This window comes from Toxotes jaculatrix, chromosome 9 (assembly GCF_017976425.1).
Source record: "Toxotes jaculatrix isolate fToxJac2 chromosome 9, fToxJac2.pri, whole genome shotgun sequence".
NCBI lineage: Eukaryota > Metazoa > Chordata > Actinopteri > Toxotidae > Toxotes > Toxotes jaculatrix.
In genome coordinates this window covers 11,867,089-11,887,766 of record NC_054402.1, presented here as the reverse complement: position 1 = coordinate 11,887,766, position 20,678 = coordinate 11,867,089, and the positions used below count along the sequence as shown (strand labels likewise).

The 20,678-nt window shown below is 41.9% G+C and overlaps 2 protein-coding genes across 4 annotated transcripts in view; one reads left to right on the top strand and one right to left on the bottom strand.

The window, feature by feature from the left end:
* rsrc1 (arginine/serine-rich coiled-coil 1) overlaps positions 1–9,931 on the bottom strand; it is a 109,454-nt gene extending 99,523 nt beyond the window's left edge. Inside the window, exons 1-3 of one of the 2 annotated variants that reach the window (XM_041045538.1) lie at positions 9,873–9,931; positions 9,131–9,328; positions 5,709–5,831 (exon numbers count right to left, since the gene is read on the bottom strand). In XM_041045538.1, coding sequence (XP_040901472.1) covers positions 5,709–5,831; positions 9,131–9,312 — 305 coding nt within the window. In that variant the 5' untranslated portion in view covers positions 9,313–9,328; positions 9,873–9,931. Of the gene's footprint in view, positions 1–5,708; positions 5,832–9,130; positions 9,329–9,846 lie in introns of both variants that reach the window. The other variant, XM_041045539.1, reaches the window with a different exon arrangement.
* Positions 9,932–12,301: 2,370 nt separating this feature from the next.
* shox2 (short stature homeobox 2) lies at positions 12,302–20,385 on the top strand. Of its 2 annotated transcripts, none has more exons than XM_041046388.1 (5): positions 12,302–12,836; positions 14,701–14,909; positions 17,487–17,544; positions 17,869–17,957; positions 18,838–20,385. In XM_041046388.1, the coding sequence occupies exons 1-5, from the start codon at positions 12,581–12,583 to the stop codon at positions 19,093–19,095; spliced, it is 870 nt and encodes a 289-aa protein (XP_040902322.1). In that variant the 5' UTR covers positions 12,302–12,580; the 3' UTR covers positions 19,096–20,385. The 2 variants fall into 2 exon arrangements, with proteins under 2 accessions (XP_040902322.1, XP_040902321.1); XM_041046387.1 differs by having other exon boundaries at positions 18,802–20,385.
* The last annotated feature ends 293 nt before the right edge of the window (positions 20,386–20,678 follow it).

The window sequence follows — 20,678 nt, the reverse complement described above, 5'->3', positions numbered from 1 at the left end:
GCGGCGAGGCAGGGATGAAAGAGGCTGTCTGTGTCAGTCACTTATTCCTCCCTTTGGTAAATAAAGGTTTCTGACAACAAAGCAGAGCAGCGCTTGACTGGCCTTTACAGCAGATAAATAAAAAAGACAACACAGAGAAAGAGAGTAAGACAGAGGGAGAGAGAGCGAGAGAGAGGAGAAGAGAGAAACACAACAACAAACGCGTTCAGATCTCACGACTGGAAGCATGTTGATTTTTATGGAGTAGAGAAGACGCAGCCGAACTAAACCAGGTCATCTTTCAGTTTAAATCAACACTTTGCAAGTCCGGTAATAGGGGAAGAAGGAAGAAAGGGCTAAATGTCATCCTGTGGAAGGGGGAGAAGAAAAGATGTGCAGAGACCATGGAATAACAGACAGATAGATGAAAAACAGCCAGGAGCCTGCTCTTAAACTTCAGCACAGCACACTCTGGACCAACCTAAGACCACTGCAAAACTGTAATAACACTGAGTGAGATACTGGAACTTACAGAAGAAAAAGGATTTAGGGGTTGTTCGCATTCTTCTTCATCTTATTTCCTATCCATCAGCACAACAATTCATGCCTTATGGTTCTCTCATAATGGCAAAGTTTCAGCAGTTTGTTGAGGAAACCAGATTTCACCTGTCATGTCCTCAAAACACACTCAGGGTTGTTTCCCTTATGAAGCCAGCGACACCCTAAACCACCTGCTACATCACACACACACATACTCTAAACTCTGTGAATTAATATATGTTTCCCACCCTTCCACCTGACAGGGGAATTGCTGATCCAGGTGCAGTGAAAAGCTGTGCGGCCACACTGCTCACCCGCAATAAACCCGCTGATTTTACTCACCCCACCTCTGTCTTCTTGCACTCAACTACCCTACCTTCCTTTCCTACCCCTTCTAAGACCTTTCCTCTCCTCCCTACAGTTCCTCACCTCAGCCCTCTCCCGTTCCCAAGCCGCCTGGATGACCTTGCGCGCGCTCCGTGTCGGTGCTAGGCAGGAAAAGCTATCTAGCAGATGTACGACACCTCATCTCATACAGGGGAAAATTGCTGTGTGAAATAAATACCAGGCCATTGCTCACCTCTGCACATACACGTGCACGCGCACACACACATATGCTTGGAGTCCTTCTGTGATCTCCAGTCCAGAAAGCAGAGCTCATGTTGTGGGACTATAACTTCCAGATTACCTGGTTCTAGCAACCAGAAAGACATGGCAGGGTGGCAAATTGGTTAGGGGGCTGTCTCATAGCCAGATGACTCTAGGTCAGCTGCTGATGTACAAGGCATGGTACCTGCTTACATGTCCCTGACCAAGGCCCTGAAACTGTGGGCATTGAACTTTACTCAACCCTGACCTCTGACCTCTCTGAAGGAGACAGGAGAATGTCCTTTAGGGGATCACTGAAGTGTCTCATTATCATTATTATTACATCCTGTGTTCCGTGTCAGCCTTAAAGTCTGTCTAGTTTGACATTTTGGAAAACAGACTTATTCCTTTCCTGATAATAGCTAACAGAAAAGACTGATACCACTCTAATGTTTGTAATGTCAAACGGCTTAATTTAGCCTGCTTCACTGGTTAAAACATTATATCTCATTTGTTTAATCTGTGAAAAAAAAGTGCGTAAAAACAACAAGCTGCATTGTTACTGAAAGATATGAGCCTCTTTCTTTCCCAGGTAAACCTGAAAACTTGTTCGTAAAAACATCCTTTGCAGGGAGTCATCAATAATAATGAATAAAAACTGATGATATTTACACAAATAAAAACCTGGCATGTTACAATTTCCGCTTGTACTTCACTATAAGAACTTTTTTTTTTCAATATTGACTGTCTGTCTAGTCCAAAACCATGTCCCACCTACAGTCCTTTCGCCTAGCCCTAACTAAGCACCTGTTCTAGACTCATCCCGGCCTCTGTGGCTCCAGGGTGGCTATGATAATCCTGACTCTGGTCGGCTATCCTCGCATGCTGGGTGGTGAGTTTAGCTTACGATCTATCTCCTCTGGGGCCAAAGACAGATAATTAGAGGTCTCACTCTCCTTAGAGTCATGACAGCATCCCAGTGATGAAGCCGCTCCAGTGTTAACAGGGCTAAACCCTGACGCTAGCACTCTGCCCTGCTAACTCAACACACTCCTGAAATATTAATGAGGAAAATGTAAGCGTTTGTGTGTACCCTGCAGTATATGCCCACCTACGTGTGCACGCATGTGTGCATGCCTAACAATGAATGAAGTGCTCAGCTTCTCTTTGATGGGTCAAGTGGCGGATTTGTCACACCTGCCAGTCCACCGTGTCTTCCAACAGTGCCTCTAAAGCCAACTGTTAAGTCAGTGAAGGACTGACAGAATGACTGACTGAGCCACACACATTTAACCCCTGCTGTGGCCGCCCATAAAAGCCCAGCTCTACACCGCTCCGCCGAGCTCACCTAAAGATGTGCCTGTGATCCGACTGTGATGAGAGGCCGTGTCGTCTTTGTTGGACTGGGGCACACATCAGATCACTGTACGCTGCTGCCACCATGCTCCACTCTGCTCTCCCCCAACGGACTAGGCCATGACACCCCCCACCACCCCGCCATGAACATGCATTCACGCAAATCTGCCTGCACATACATGCATACGCTCAATCAACCTCACACATGCTCGCTTGCTGGTGCGTACACAGGCAGGCACGCGCACACACACATTCACACGCACACACAGCCTGATATGCCTGCTCACATCAAAGAGAATAAACATTAATGGCAAATAGGTAATCTGCTCCTCTTGTCTGTTTTACATTTCAGGGCAAGATTGACTGCCTCTGGGGGACCTGGCCCTTCTCTGATTGAGGGCAGGAAAAAAAAGGAGAAAGAGAGGAGAGAGGGAGGAAGCAACGATAGATGGTAAACACATGATAGAGTATTATTCTTATTTCATGTATCTCTTTATTTTTTATTTATACATGAGAGATTGAAAAGAAGGTAATAATATTCCCTGCCTTCAACCCACGACGGCCCTACTATGGTCCTAATCTTCTCCCCTGCAATATTCTGATGCAGACGTTATTATTCTCATTTCTTCTGAATAATATCCCTCTCTCAAGCCTATCTGTTCTCTCCACCGACGCTCGCTTTTGTCTTTCCTCTTCATTTTCCTCCTTTAGGATCTTCTCCGCTCCCTCTCCTGCACTAACTCAACTTATTCTCTCCACACTTTTCCATTCTCTTCTAACTTCTCGACCCCTCTCTCTTTCTTCTCTCTGGTTGGTGCACTCGGTCTCTCTTTTCTTATTCCGAAGGTGGTGCCGGGTTGGTGTGGCCGGGGTGGGGGTGGCAGGCAGCACCTCATATCCTATCTCCGTATCAATCATGAGGTCCTGTCCACTCAATCCTCCTCTGATCCATCAGCCAGCCTCTCAGCCAGCTCAGGCAACACACACGCACACCACTGACTAATGGCAGTCAGGGCACCTGTGCACCGTACACACCAACCTGCTTTCATTCCACAACCCCAGCGGGTGTAGAATATGCAGTATGCCCCCATAGAACTGTGCAGTACAAGATTATAAGACTACACTTGCTGCTAGTGCTGCAGAAAACACTAAAAGTAGTCACACGATTTCTCTTAATTAGTCCCATTTTGTGCGTTAACTAGTACTAGTACCAACTAGAATATACTTACAAATTGTTGCTGATTATTTTCCTGTTGATCAACTAATTATTTCATTGACTACTCGTTTCAGCTCTAGCTCCATTTATGAGATGACACCACAAAATTTCCACTGTTGTTCTAATGTTGAAACAGGGGTGCACATGTGGCTGCCAACGACAAAGTTGTGCAGACACAAATTGCAGCTGCCATCACATAACTGCATAAATTTATCATCAATGTCATCTTTTCGCACATCCCCACCTCCAACACCGCCTCCACCCCATAACACCCCACCACGCACCCACACAAACCCTCCGCCACCAACGCCGGCCCAACCCACCTGCTCCTCGCTTACCACTAAGCCGATTACACAACGCAACCCTCCTAATCACAGTGTATTGTTTGTAAACACCGATGTCATCGACTGTAGTTCTAAATCTCCCAAATCCCCTCCACCTTTCATCTCACACCCACACCAGTAATGCCATTTTCGACTGATGTTTTAATCACCACTGCCGCTGTGTGTGACTGCCACTGTACCGCAGAGAGTAAAAGACAGAATATGTGAGAACTGTTTGTCCAATTTCTCTCAATAAATTGTTTTATTGAAACGCTGACATTTGTTGCTTGTTCTGAAGCCACAAAATATTCTGTGTGCATTAGATTGGAGAGTTGAAGTGTGGCGTCTTTCCGTGGCACCATCAACCACAAAACGTCTCTGCTGCACCATCCCTTCATCCTGTCACCTCTATAATGAAGATATTAAAACTCTTTTTTTCTTTGTGATTAAAATGATCTCTGCTCTCCCCCGCAGCCATACACAAGTAAACAAAGGGCCTTGCTCACGCATATATTATGACAACCTTTTCTTCAACTGTGCGTCTGTGCATGTTTCTATGCGTCTGTGTCCGTGCGTGTGTGAGGGATTTAAAAAACAGCACAGTTTACTGGTTCATTAGCACCAGATTAGCTATGCTAATGACATGGACCACCACACACAGAGACTTTGCCTTTATGTTTCTGAAAGGGATACACGACTGACTATGGCTGTGGGTGTGCGTGAGTGTGTGTGTGAGAAGTGTGGTGCAGGTGTGTACACATGAGTCCTGCATGAATAAGTTAGTCCCTTGCTAAAAAGAAAAAAAAAACGAGTCAACTACACCAATAATAATCATAATTCAACATAGTATGTATGGGTAATGATGTTTTAATTGCATTAATGAGTGAAAGGAGAGCTGCTGCCAGAAGAGATTTGGAAAGGATTGGACTGGTGTTGCATATGACCTGCTGTCTCTGCGGGTCTCTGTTTCATTAATACTCGCACAGTAAGACGGATAGTCAGGGCAAACTGAGACATGAGTACATGCGCATGCAAAATGTTAATCCAGACCAATGCAAGTTTCCATGTGGCTCCATCCGACGACATAAGACATAAATACAAAATGATGTGTTTGTTTATGCCACAGTAAACTTCCAAAATTCTTATTGCTTCTTTAATAAGAAAAGTCTGCAACGGAATTCCACAGACTGATTTGTAATACAAACACTCAATAAGCGTTTCAAGTCGAATTTTTTTGTCACTCCTAAATAATGTAGCCATCACTCATCACTCTTTTTCTTCACAAAATATATACTCTGCCTCAGAATAAATGAGACATTTTTTAAATTTTTAAATATGTATTTATTCAGAAAGTATTATTATTACTATCATTATTGTGTGCTGTTATAATAAGATGACTGTGAAATTCTACAGCAAAAACTATGGCCGCAAACTTTGCATTTTCTCAAGATTAGGCTTAAACAGGCTGTAAAAATGTAAAAATGACAATACCAAACCAACAAAGCATCAAGAAATTCAACTTTAAATGTCTTTATATCACCAAGAAAAAAATAACAACATTGAGTGGTTTGAATAATTTCTATCTAAGAAATGATTTGTGTTGGAGGCTGGGTCAACGCAAGATAAAATTTAAATAAAAAGTCCAAGCTGTGTTGGGTAAACAGTGATCTGTGAATGTGTGCGGTATGTGTGTGCGGTGGCGTTACCTCCGGTCTCGGCTGCGTGACCTGTAAGAGCGGTGGCTCCTCCCTTTGTCTCTCACTGCACTGCGACTCCTCCTCTTGCGAGACGAACTGCGGGACGAACTGCTGCTGGAACGCCGTCTTCTCCTGGAGCACACAGACAGAAACACACAAATGTATTTCTATTATAGGCAGGACAACTGAAACAAATCATCAATCATCCAGCAGGGTTCTTGTTTATACAATTAATCATTATGTGGTATCGGCAAATCAGAAATAGTGAAACATGTAAATAGGTTCTGAAAGTCGAGTGAGGTTGATCACTGAGAATATATATACATATCTATATAATTTTACCATGGTCATTCAGCCTGTGTAGTTTCTCCTCGGTTACGATCCAGAAAACAAACCTACAAAACCAATGTCAAGCTCTTGCAATAACAGCTCCATCCTCATTTCACTGCTATGATCCACCTTGCCAAGACAAACACCATTTTCTATTGTTCTCTGTGTTCACTCACCAGTTTACAGCAGCTCAGACTGTTCATTTGCTGTTCATTTCAACAGAGAATTTGTCCTAAAGTCCCCAACAACCTCACCTATTATCAGCAGCACTGATGGCTACTTTGCATTAGTGAACATGTTTGTCTATGGCCCAGAGCAGCAGAGCCACGCAGGCTGCCCTACAGTTCCTCCACAGGGGCCCTTTGGTGCTCTGCTGCTCTTTAATGTGGCTACAGCACTGTGTATGTGTAGCGTCTATTTTCCAAACACTAATCACACTGTGTTTCTATTGATATCATGTAGCAGGAGGTATTTATAGGGGTGAATGTAAATGCAGAAACCCCCCTCCTCTATTCAAACAGTTTGAGCAATATTCATTATTTAAAATCTCTTCTTTTGTTTCACCAAAGCCAAAAATACCCAAATCTTTTTAGCGCGCACACACACAAAAAACACATACTCAGTCCTGTGGGAGCACTGCAAGATAGAGGAGAAGAGAAGAAAAAGGAAAGCAATACAAATAACACAGAGGCTGAACTATCAAACCAGATTTGTACCACTTAGAGCAGCACAGCGAAGATCCATTAGTATTCTAAAGGCTGGATCCCATGAGCGGGGCCTTATGAAATAACTTCCACAGCCTTCGTAGAACCACTTCACACATTACACAGAAGAAACACACAGCAGTGAGCTGGAGGTTTTTGGAAGGTGGCGTTAGCTCACAAATTTGCACAGAAGCCTGCGCAAATGTAATGTAATAAAACATAATGGCTCAAACACATGCGAGTGGAAGCTGGTTAACACAGAAGCCTTTCACATGAATGCACCTAACAAGTTGGATTTCATGTCTCCTGTTCAGCCACACAAGCATACTGTTTCCCTCTCTTGCTCACACTTTATATCTCAAACACATATCCGTGGGCTCAATTACTCTCTCTGCCCATACACGTTGATTATGTGGTCATGATGCCAAGAACATAAGAACTCTTCTGTTTTCCACATGTGAGGTCTTCTGTACACCATTTGTACAAATGCACGTTGTAAATCGTAAACGGTGTCCTGTTTCACACAGACCTATTAAAGCTAGTTTCTCTCTCTCACACTCACACACACACGTACGTACACACACAAGGTCTTGGTTAATTGATCAAAACGTATGGCTAATAGATAAGGGACTGTCTTCCCAGGGTTTACACTGCCCACCCGGCCCCACCCTGTACAGACAGGCAATGACTTCCCATCAGCAGTAATGGACCTTGACCAAGCCTCATAAATAATTACCATCAACTGGCCTTGTCTGAACAGTCACACACAGCCAGTGGCAGCTGTGGATGGATGGCTGGATGGTGGATGGAGGAGGCCATGTCCAGCCACTAGCCACTTGTAAAAATGTCTGATTATTATTGAGCTTCCCTCTTCCTCTGCAACTGCTAGTTATTAACGTGTGATACTTTATAAAAATAAGAAGAGGCTTATAAATCATTTCAGGTTTTAGCTATGCAGAGCTTTTCCATTTTATTTATTTTCTGAAATACATGACACAAATTGAGGCATGTTCTAGCTATTCAACATATAAGAAACTGCCCTCCATGTAATGCCAGCTCTCTCATTTTGCCTATGGTGTGTTCAAGATGTTTTATCTCTAAAATGACCTCTAGCCTAAACACAAAAGTAAAAGTGCTAGTGTCACTTCTTATAGTGCTCATACACATTCTTCTTGTGGGAAACTACATAAATGAACATCATTCTTACACGGGCTACATAATGAAAACTGAAAAGTAAACAACTGTTCTTTTAAAATCAGAATGCAGCGTTCGTTTCAGTTGAGGTTTACATGTCAACCAAACAAACTTTCCTGGAATTCAAAACGTTTATTCTGTCATCTCCTGCTTTTAAATTAAGTTACAGGATGTTGAGGAAAAGACTGACTTATATAAATATAAAATCCAAACTACTTATGAGTGTTTTTAGTTATTACTCATCAATGACATTTCTCCCTTTATCCAAATGAATTTATGTTTTGGAAGCCAAAGCAAAACAATACCCATTATTTTCTCATGTATTGACTGATTTGCAAATGTTTCTCTGTATTAAAAAAAAATTAATTAAAAACTGACAATGGCTGAAATCCATTCTCACTGCTTCAGTTTCAGGGTCCTGGTATTGTTCATGCCGGTTCATTGTCACACTGTCATGACTAGTGATACTTGAATAGAACAGAGCCATTGCTAATATTATTAGTAACACCTGTGCTTTTCCTAGGTGATAAATCAAAATGTCTGCTGCAAAAAAAGGCATATGAGAAAAATAAAGTTATTAGATCTATACTTATAGCCCTTAAAGTGTGTATCGGCCTGTTTTTGTTTACTGGTTAAACAGCGCTGTAAATGTGTTAGCCAAGAAGCTGTTTTTCATCTGTAATCCCTGGACTGTTGTTATAGTCACCCTAAAAGCAGAATATAAAAGTACAAGATTCAAATTACAAACTTACCGAGATCACTTAAAAGTATAATTGCCTAAACTGAAGCAGGCAGTAGAATGGTGAGAACTCAACTACAGCTTTGTGTCCTCAATAAAAGTACAGCAGACTCCTGAAACTACTGTTAAACTGACTGAAGCTGCAAAGTTAGGGAGCTGGTCTCCACAAGGGAGCCATAACCAATCATGTAAACAGTTGTAAAAAATAAGCCAACACCAAAAAACAAGAAATGCACCAACAGTATTTCGAACCTCTGCTTTACTCTAGTAACCACAGAGAAGATTAGTGAGCTAAAGCATGCGCTGGGTGGTTGGGAAAATCATTTCGGTGGCATTTTATAAGCCATCAATGAAATCTGAAGTCTTTCCTCCTTAAGCTCCAGGAGATGAAACACAGTCTCTCTTGCACAAGGACACTTTAGCAGGGCAGTCACCTAGTCAGCGTGTGCACGGTGCACTCTCACCTCCTGTCCCTGTCTCTGGAGCGAGATCGGCTCCGACGACTGGACCTCCGACTCCGGCTGCTGGTCACTCTGCTGCCGGAGGATGAGGAGGAAGAAGAGGAAGAGGAGGATGAACGGCGACGCTGTTTTCTCTTCCTCTTGCTACGGCTGTCGTCCTCGCTGTCAGTGGAGCGGCGACCCATGCTGGCTGATTGTCAGCTGGTAAAACACACACACACACACACATAAAACAATGAGGTTACTGAGAAGCCATCTTTCTGAATTTCATACACCACTGAACCATGAGCATCGACGTGAACAAACTAAGCATTTTAACCAAGCCAATAGCACATTATTCTACATATCTCGACCACAAAATACTATATTATTGAAGCTGTTTTGAACACAGAGCTCTAAAAGTGATCTGACTGTAGAGCTAGCTAATACAACACGTAGATTAGCTTATCAAACCACACGTAGGAAAGTAACAGTTGCGTTTTCAAAACGCAAGAACGGCTGTAACAACACTGTTTTTGGCACATGCTGTAAATATAAAGGAGGTAAATAAAAAATGTCAATTCTGTGGATACTAGCTTAGTGGCTAACTATGCTAACTCCACTATCGTTTGGCTGTAGTTCTGGTTTTGATTAAAGCCTTCCAGGTGCTCGACAATAAACACGTATCACATTTCTGTCAGTAAATGTTATATTAAAGACAAAGTGTAGCAAAAAGCTACCTGAAAATGAAAATCCCGCTTCTCACCTTTAAATCGTGGTGGAGCTCCAATACTCTACCATGCACTGCTCAGAAGACTCTACGCGTCAAACCGGAAAGCGTCGATCGAGGCCAGACAGCAGAATCGGACCCAGAGCAATCGATGAATTGACTGCTCTCATTTGGTGTTATGGGTTTGAATCACTTTTTCATGAATACTGAATGAAATGCTGAAGTGTTTTCTGTTATTGCCACTTTAGGCACAGTCTAAACAGTTTAAAATTAATATGAGCCATCATTAACAAAGTAGATTCATTTACATTTTCAGAGCCTACGGGTAAAAAAATATATTTGCACCAGGCTTCATGACTCATGTAGGCTATTTGGGAGAGAGGGAAAAAGGCCTTGTAAAAAACTGAGCATTTTGGATGATGCTTTTTCCAGACAGTCTTGACACTGGCATTGACATGATTTCATAAATCTAAAAGCACTAAGCAGCAAAATTCAATCTCCGGTCAATTGAATCTATTCCAAAAATAATAGGCTCATAATGTTTATTCACGTATATCAACAGTCAGGGCTACTCAAATTTCGGTTTGATATGACAATACCCACACGTACACCACAAATGATAACATAAGGAACTGCTTGTGTGAGTTGTAACTTGTCAGTGATTATTTGCATGAGGTCATCTTCTCAGATAATAAGGTTTCACACCAACATATACACGCAGAGAGCTGCAAGGGCAGAGAGAGCATCCTAACAATTTTCAGCAAAGTATGATAATTAATTACTTCATGAAATTCAGAAAACACACAAAACGGGACCGAAGGTTAGAGGACCACTGCTACACTGACAACGTTTAGGGCTGAACGAATCAATAACGTGCATAGGAATGGCTGATAAGAAACAATTAAATGGGGGATTTTCACTGCTTATCGCTGCGATTAGAAATTCATCCTGCTTTCAGATGCAGCAGAAATAATAGTAATTAATGCCTAAGGTTCAAGCTGAAACATCGTTAATATTTAATTAGAGGAATTGTTAGAGCTCTTGTGTGGAATTGGGGCTTTATATAGATTATCAATAAACACGCTTCATTTTGCATCAAATTCACCCCGACGTTTTCAAAATCCCGCTGTATCCTGTTACTTGTCTGGCTATATGTTGCCTCTTCTTCCCACTTATAATTGCTCTCTCTCCGCGGCATTCACTTACCTTCGCCGCAAGTGGAACCATTGTTTATTTATTTTTCGCAAATATAGGCGGCAATCATTTTCAGCGGCACAAAAAGCCAGTTGAAAACGTTAATTAGTGAGCCCAATGGCAACGCAGCGCAAGAGGCAAAATAATTAAACGTTTAGCTGCTATTTAACATCCTAATGGTTTAAAAAGTCCACAGAGAATTAATATTAAGCGATATAGTCTCACTAATGATGACAATTTAAAATACATAATTGCTGATTAGAAACATAAACCAAACGCTGGATAGCATAGAAACATTGAATAATTTGTCTCACAGGATCCTAAAACTTTCATATCTGGCTTATGTCTATTCATTAAATTCGTAAAATTTTAACAGGCTAATGTCGTACACGTGCAATAATAATAATAACAATAACAATAATAATAATAATAATAATAATAATAATAATAATAATAATAATAATAATAATAATAATAATAATAATAATAATGTTTTCGTTTTTTATTATTGCTAGAATATAAAATTAGGCCTCAACCCGCCGCAGTTCTGATATCAAAACTTTTTTTTTTTTTTACTTTTAATTTTATTTTATTTCTTATAATTTACGGTGAACAATTCCGTTTCAAATCAAAAAGCGACACCTTGGATGCACAGAAACCGAAAACTCATGGATACATTTACCGGGTCTAAAAGCCAAACTTATATGAAACTGGGGTTAAAGCCAAATATGTTCACTTGAGCTTCCTCTAAAGCTCCCTGTGTTAAGTCGTCGCTGCTCCTCTCGGCATCCCAGCTGGTCCGCTTTTACCTCTTTTCTCTCCATGTCATCGCTGTCTTAACCCCCCACCCCCAGCACCAGCACCAACACCAGATCACAGAGATAGAGTGAGGAAGGACTCCTCACCCATGTGCTTCCCTCTCTCTTGTCATTTCAGATTTTTTTAAGCCACACCCCTGCAGAGAGAGAGAGAGAGAGAGAGAGAGAGAGAGAGAGAGAGAGAGAGAGAGAGAGAGAGAGATCCATGACCATCTCCCGGGTGTTTAAAAAACTAACTCAGGACAATGGTAGCGAATGAGCGCTTAATTAAATTAATTAGTCCTTCTTGTCAATCTCGGATTAATGGCCAATAGCGACGGTGCTGCTTAATGTTTTGGTTTTTTTTTTTTAACTCCTCTTCTCTCTCTCTCCTATATCAGTGAAGGGGAAGGGGGGCTCATCCCGGCATCCTGAGGGGAGGTAATTTGCACGGATCAAGGGGGCAAGGCGCCGCAAAGTATAAATACTGTGACTTCAATAGAGGATCACCAGCAGGTTCCCAACTCCGCTACCAAAGGAGGAGGAATTGGCTGAGAAGATATATCGTTATATATTTTTTACCTTCTTCCAGAGTTGGCAGCATCACCTCGTATCATTTTCAAGGGGTCGACTTTTAAACGAGCCACACCATTGATGTCTTAAGCTGTCGTGGAGCAAAGGGAGAGAGTGCGTGAGTGTGTGGTGGCGTGATTTTCTTTTTTTTTTTTTTTTTTAAGAGGAGGGAAATCAGTGATGGAAGAGCTCACCGCTTTCGTGTCTAAGTCTTTCGATCAGAAAGTGAAGGAGAAGAAGGAAGTGATAACCTACAGGGAGGTGCTGGAGACCGGGTCGACGCGAACAGGGAGCAGGGAGTCTTTAACCACGGAGCCGGGGAGCCGAGAAGAGGCGGCCGCCGTCACCCGGAACGTTGCGCTCTCGCCGGGCAGGGAAACGGACATGCTCGGCCCGGAAAGAATCAGGGACGCCGGGAGCCCAAAACTCATAGACGGTAGGACTGCATGGTGTTCAGTCTTTATCAGCAGGAGTGTCTAGAGGACTTACACTCTAACAGTGGAAGAATAAAGTCTAGAGCCGCGCTTTTAAATGCGAAACAGACTTAAAACATCTTCATTTTGCCTGATGATCATGATCCAAACGGAGACTGCAGATTTTAGCAGCCCGGTCGTGTCATTCTCGTCGTAAAGTTACAGAATGATCGCGCTCTGTAGGAGAGGAAATCTGGTGCTTTCTGAGAGTATCATGCATTTTTTTCATGTTAGTTCGTTAGCCTTTTGCGCCGTCTGAATCGCCCTCCTCATGAGCTGTTTACCATACAGTGCTACTCATAATATTTTCCATTTTAATCAGATGCTCGCAGCTTAGTACCAAACGTCTTGCTGTGGTACTTTTTAAAAAAAAGTTTCTTTCAATTCTTAGATACAGTGCATCAGAAAAGGCCTCTACCCCCAGAGGTAGAGTATGACAAATAACAAGGCCTCATGTGGAAAACTAATAGCAATTCTTTTATAACATAAGACCTAAGACCAATGACTTGCATTTTTTAATATCACACGTTTATAAAGTAACAGAGGTGTATGGTGGCTTTTGATCTGCCAAAAGTTCCTACGAACGCTGCAAGGTAGCCTACTACAGACTGATTACAAGCCTTATAGTAATGTATAGTTAATCCTTATTTATTTATAGGCGATATTAATTGTTAGTTGTCTCATGATTCTTTATATATCGTTTATAAATAATGGTAATCGTACACCTGACATACAGATACAAAGCAGAGGAAAGGTGGAAATCAAGTCCTTTCATTTCACCGTGTACACACGCGTCTGTTTGCAGGTGTGAAAGTACATCAGGTGCGATAGCAGAAGGCTTGAATACAAATCTGATGCTCTCATGTTACAAATGTCCTATTAAATGGAAACAGCAGGTGGAAAAACTCGGTGGCCTTCGATAATTCATTGTTTTATATCGGCATAAGTGCATAACGAAAATAATAGCAGATCAAAAATATATATTAATAGTAATAATAATAACATCAGGGATTCAAGACTGCATAAAAGCATACTTCACGCGGTAAATGTTTTCTTAAATATCAAGAATTGCTTTTGCGTTTATTTATTTGAAATAAACCAATTCCAAATCATGCTTTATTTTTTTTCACATTTTAAGAAAAGGGAAGCGGGGGGTCCATCGGTCCTGTGCAGCCTGTTCACTGTCTCCTATGAAACCTGGACCAAATGTGACAACTCACAGGACAAGATGTCTTAGAGTTGGGGAGGCTTAAAAAAAAAAAAGACATCTGTTCGTCACGGGCAGCGTGGTTAAAAGCGGAACTGCGACAAGCATGTATCAGACATCCAACAGTGGGCACAGCGTTGCATATTTATAAGCAGTTAATAATTAAAGAGCTTTATGTAGCTCTACAAAACATCCGAGGTCTGATAGCTCTGTGATATTTGAGGGCTGGGAGGGCACGTCTTTCTTTCTTTCTTTCTTTCTTTCTTTAACATCTCTAAATGGCTGTGATCAAGGCTCTCTATTTCTCTATTTAATAGTTAGAGTGGCTTATGTAGTGCATGTTTTTTTTTTTATTCTACCCTTTAATGAAGTAGAGAGTTTACACGCCTCCTTTGCTTCATTTTAAAGAACAACCCTGTGTTTTTAGCAGCATCATAACCACACATGATCTGTGCTTTGTATGAGAATGAAGAGGGTTTTTTTTAATAAAATAAAATAAAAGCAAATTTAAATATTTGATAAATATGAGACGACGAAGGCCAACGATGACCACAGACTGGAGGTCACGGTGCAGCTGCATGGTGTTGATGTTTTCCCTCTCCTCTCGTCTGCCAACACAGGCACCACGGATGTGAAGGAAAGGAAAGAGGACTCGAAGCCTATAGAGGACGAGACACAGACTAAAATCAAACAGAGGAGAAGTCGGACTAACTTCACATTAGAGCAGCTCAACGAGCTGGAGCGGCTCTTCGACGAGACCCACTACCCGGACGCCTTCATGCGGGAAGAGCTTAGCCAGCGACTGGGACTGTCGGAGGCCCGAGTACAGGTAGGAAGAGACAGTACCCAACTGTAAATTTAAAAATAAATAAATAAATAAGTAATAATAGGAGTAATGGTAAAATAACAACAACAAGCACAACAACAACAGCAATAATAATAATAATAATAGAGGCAGAATTGAAGATCTTTTTCAATGACAGTGACCCCATTTTTAAATCTAGGAGTACAAAATACAAAATTAAAAATTAATTAATTAATTAAAAAAAACACCCCCTACACACTCTGATATAATCAAAAAATAATTATCATTATCATCAACTACAACATTACATGTCAGCGTGAGAAGATGTTTTCTGTTCTCACAAAAAGTGGATGAGAGCTTGACCCATCTGCTTAGATTAAATAATAATAATAATAATAATAATAATAATAATAATAATAATAATAATAATAATAATATACATTTAGAATATAGACTTTATAAATATTAATAGAAAAAGAAGTAATAATAAGAAACGCCTCCAGTGATTCCCGTGTTTCTCCCACGTTCTCTCTCTTTTTCCAGGAGAGCTTGGTTTCCCGCATTAACATGGTCTGAGCATGATAGCATTTTGTTTTATGGAGGTTTTTCATGTAGAAGACACACATGTGCACAGACACACACCTGCTAGACCACATTAGGCCTGACTTTGTGAAACAGTTCATGGGAACCCCGTGGGTGTTAGTAAGTTCCAATGAGTTGGCACAAGATAAAGAAAGAAGAAACATAGGTCGCCATCAAAATGTCATTATATTTATTTTCTGACCAGATTATTTTTTATCTCGGCATGTTTTGACTATTTAATATGTGTTAATTATCTCAATTAGGCCCCTGCTTGTGTCACAAGAGCCGTTTTAATCTTTATTGTCCAAATCCAGCGAAACAAATAAGCCTACAAATATTTGCCTTCAGTTTCTGGGTGTATGTTACCAAGGCCCTGTTTGTCAGAGCTGCTGTCGTTTTTCATGGGGACAGACCATCTGCGCAGAAACCCAGTAAGGCTTCAGCCAGTCAGGGGAGGGAGGAAGGGAGGGGGCGGGGGGGGGGGGGGGGGTTCAGACATTTCTTGTGTAAGGGGAGCAGGGGGACAATGAACATATAGACAACTCTTCTCATCTGATTTATCAAAACCCTGTAATATCTTATTCCAGGCGCTTTTAAAAAATCCTGTAAGCCCCGGCCCTCATGGGAAGACTGAGCAATTGTCTCCATATCGAATATGGTGGTCATTCTGAGGGAAAATATTTATATATACATTAAAAAAAGAAATCATAAATACGGGCCCATGAGATCCCCATCTCAAACTTACTCTGCACCCCCCCCCCCCCCCCCCCCCCCCCCCCCCCCCCTCCAACAAAAGTTAAAGCCAGCTTTTTGCAGCTCACTCCCGGCCTGAACTGGAATCTCACCAATAAGGCGTATTGTGTCCCGAACAAGGAGCACAGCTCGGGGATTTGCATAAATTATGTATTATTTTCTACCCAAATCAAGAACAGCGCTCCCCTCTCTCTCTCTCTCTCTCTCTCTCTCTCTCTCTCTCTCTCTCTCTCTCTCTATCCATTCTCTTTTACCAGTTGCATGCAGAGACCACACATTTATTTTGAACCTTTTATTTAAAAAAAAAATCTGCCTCAGTCAATATCTGCAGAGCATTTGCTTCTATTATCGCAATAAATCATACCTGAAGCCTGCACAAAAGGACTTCCGATTGACATATACTGTGGTCAATAAATGAAACCAGCTGACAGCCGAATCAATATGATATTTCAATCTCGCTTTCACTTGGCGTGTATATGGACCTAAATGTAAAGGGGACTGCAGATTGACATGTTGTATTGTGGGCTAATTTAGCCCGAGCTTTGTGTGGAAGATTCAAAGCAGATTATCATAGTAATAAATCGTTTAATCTGTGTTCCAAGACTTTTCTCTGAAATTGCTTGTCGATTTCAACAGAAGGAAAAGAGTGAAGTGAGTTGTCTTTGAAGCGGGTTGTGTGTGTGTGTGTGTGTGTGTGTGTGTGTGCAAGTACGTGTTATGGCGGTGATTAGACAAAACTGCGAGGCATTTTAAGCGTTTCACTGACATGGATTTTCTGCAGATAAGGGTAATTAATTTCAGCGGTCATTTAATGAGAGGGAGATGCTCTCAGATCGCCTCGCTCTGATGTCCCCAAACCATAGCATTGCTGCTATTCGATATCTGAGAGTCCATTCAACTCTTCGGGGACACTGATCTATAGGCTAGAAAGATGAAACCAACGCTGACAAGGTTATTTATTATAGTCCAATAGTCCTGCACATTCCCAACAAAGCTGTCTCCTAATACCATTTTAATACACCCCCCCCCCCCCCCCTTTTCGAAAACTCACTCCTTTCCATGTTTGCTCCACTTGTTTCTCTTTCTCTCCCCTCACATCTCCCTCGCTGTAGACTAAATGTAATAATTAAAAATCCGGGGTTAAGCAGTGTCATTTCACTGCTCCTCGGGGATATTTTTTTTTTTGCGGTTGTTGTCACTTTGAGAGGAATTACCTCACAAGCAGCTGCCAATCAGTGGGTCTCTAATTAATTTCTGTCCCTGCAGGTTTGGTTCCAGAATAGAAGAGCCAAATGCAGAAAGCAGGAGAACCAGTTACATAAAGGTAGGCTTTTATTCCGCATGCTCCCACAAAGACAAAACTATAGGCTTATTTCTATTCTATTCTGTGCTATTACAAGGTAACTACATGCTCAAATGCCCGTAACATCCTTCATCTTTACGCAGTTACTATTTGGGTGGTGGTTTCAGTTCCAGTTAATTATGCCATCAAAAAGCACTGTGATTTCTTGAGTGAGTGTTTATCTTGGATGTTATTAAAGTTTACCCCCGCCAATCAGCTTACTGCTCGTTATTCAGTCCTACGGTTTACTCTTTGTGGTTTTGAATATTCTCCTCACAATTTGGGCCATGATCTGTGTTTTTGCAGGAGTCCTGATTGGAGCAGCGAATCAGTTTGAAGCTTGTCGTGTAGCGCCATATGTCAACGTGGGGGCTTTACGGATGCCATTCCAACAGGCAAGTTACTTTGAAGCGTCTAGTCTTAAAACCAGACCAGTCCCCGGACTGCTGTCTTGGCACAGGCTCTGCCCAAGTGCTATGCAGAGACTCCAGTTCCAGTGTAGGGGGTAACTAGACTCTTATTACCACACTGACTAAAGCACCGTGCCAGTTCCCTCTATTGTTTTATGGACCATTTATACGCATTTTACTGGAGCAAGCAAATATATTAGTAGGCCTTAGTGCCACACGGTGCAGGAGAAAAAGTCGGGCTGTGGCCTAACCAAGGTCAAGATATCCTGAATGTTTTCTTATTACTATCTGCAAATGACAATTAGGGTTTAGACCTGTTATGTCTAGTGCTTGGTAGAAGAGACTTTTTAATATACTGAACTGTGCATCTGTATGTGAGGGACAGTGTGGTGGTGAGAGTCTGGACAGAACAATAAAATTATATGTACTTGATTTACATTACATTTCATTTCAGTGAAGTCCAGTCCTCACTTTCAGCACCCCTGGCCTAGTTTGAGTTTATTATCTTGCAGGCAAAGGCCGGAGATTCCCAAAGGCAATGAAAGTTTGAACTGAGATTAGATTCTATGCTATTGATGTTCAAATAAAAACTAAAATTTGACCTTTGAGTTGCAGTAGCCAACACAGTCCCAGTGATAGTGCTCAAAGACTGAATGATGGCCTCTTTAACCATTAGGTCATCATCCTGCCTCGTCATCGCAGCATACAGTTCATAGCTGAGTCACATCTAAAGCAGTCACACTCGTTAAATGACCCTTCAGACAACCCACTGCAAAGTTAACGCATGTTCTCCCCCTTCTCTCCCCCATCCGTGCGTCCCGTCCCGTAGGATAGTCATTGCAACGTGCCGCCCTTCTCCTTTCAGGTGCAGGCGCAACTGCAGCTGGACAGCGCCGTGGCCCACGCGCAGCACCACCTGCACTCTCACCTGGCAGCGCACGCGCCCTACATGATGTTCCCCGCGCCGCCGTTCGGGCTGCCCCTGGCGACGCTCGCGGCCGAGTCTGCCTCCGCCGCCTCCGTCGTGGCCGCCGCCGCCGCCGCCAAGAACACCAGCAAGAACTCCAGCATCGCCGACCTGAGACTGAAGGCCAAAAAGCACACGGCCGCGCTGGGACTGTGACGCCAGGAAGACACGTGGATACGAGGCGTGCACACGCCGTCTGGCACGTCCTCGCGACTGACAGACACTGAACATAAACGCTTACAAAGTGAAAAAAAAATTATCCACGGACGATATTTATGTTTTCTTTCTTTTTTAAAAAAAAATGAAGGACGACGAGTATAACTATAAAAATATAGGCTATTTATGAGATGAAGAAAAGAAAAACAGACTGTGACGTGATAGCCTACAAAGACGTGATTTTTGGACGCCCGAGAAAAAAAAAGAAAGAAAGAAAAAAAAAGTGGCCGATGGGATTGATAGTGAGGCTACGCAGCGTCTTTCTCTGCCGCCACATGGCTGAGGAAGGCGGCGGGACAACCATGAGGAGGAGGAGGAGGAGGAGGATGCAGCTGGGACGGTCGATACTTTGCCAAACCAGGCGAACCATTCTGCAGTTGTTTTGTTATGTTTTAATATTATATTATTATTGTTCTGATTTCATTTTGAACCTATATAGAGGCTGGCCTCGTTATATTTCAAAAACACTTTCTCTGTGAAAGGACAGAGCGGGAATTCTTTGACATAACTGAGACAAAGACGGGGGAAAAAAAGACAATATTCGAAGTGTTTCTCCCTCTTCTGTTTCTTGTCCTAATTCAAAATGCCTCAGCAGTGTTTGCATGAGTTTGTCTTCATGGATGACGTGATGTGAGCCATCTCTGTCCCCCACCCCGCCCCCCTCCCTCCTCTCCCCTCTCACCCTCTTTCTGAGGAAGGGCAACTCTCACTTGAATGTTTGGCCTATTTGACCTTGTTTGGACCTCCTCTGGTAAAGGTGAAACCAGGCGACACACCAGAAATGTGAGATTATAATATATGTGTAGGCTATGCTGAACTTTGTGTCAGGAGAACCAGATCTAGTGTCCATATTTACAAAGTGGTGATTTGTCCCCCTTTTAAAGGAGAGCGTTATGTCATAAATGCCATCTTTACCACGGTAAACCAACGAACAAACGACAGTAACACGAGGACTGTATGCGAACCGGTACGGGCACGTGTAAAATATGTTTATACATAAGAAACATGCATTATTTTTATTATTTAGTGGCTTTATGAATGCCTTGTGGGGAAGTTGTTCATTTTGTATTTTACTTTATTTCCGTGTATTAAAAATCACGTGCTTTCTGTATGTAATTTTGATGTTTTTATAACAGTGAAAGTGAACTTACCTGAGGCACGGGTTTCTAAAAAACAAAAACGAAAAAAAAAAAAAAACATTCATGAAATTGTTTTACTTTTTTCCTCCATCACATGTGAAACGTGAATCCACCGAAACAAAAATGTTTTTTCGTTCCTATAATAAATTAACTAAAGTTTCTTTAATGAGTTGACATTATTTTTACCATTTTAATTGGCCTCAGCTAATGTATTATTATTATTATTATTATTATTATTATTTCTGCCGGAAAACCTTTGAGGGCAATAGATTTTTAATAATTCATGCCTGTAGCTATAGGTCTTTTGATAACGTCACAGTTGTGACAGGCCCGTTTAGTCAGGAACATGGTGTCTGTTGCTGCTCCCATGCCAAACCGATGCAT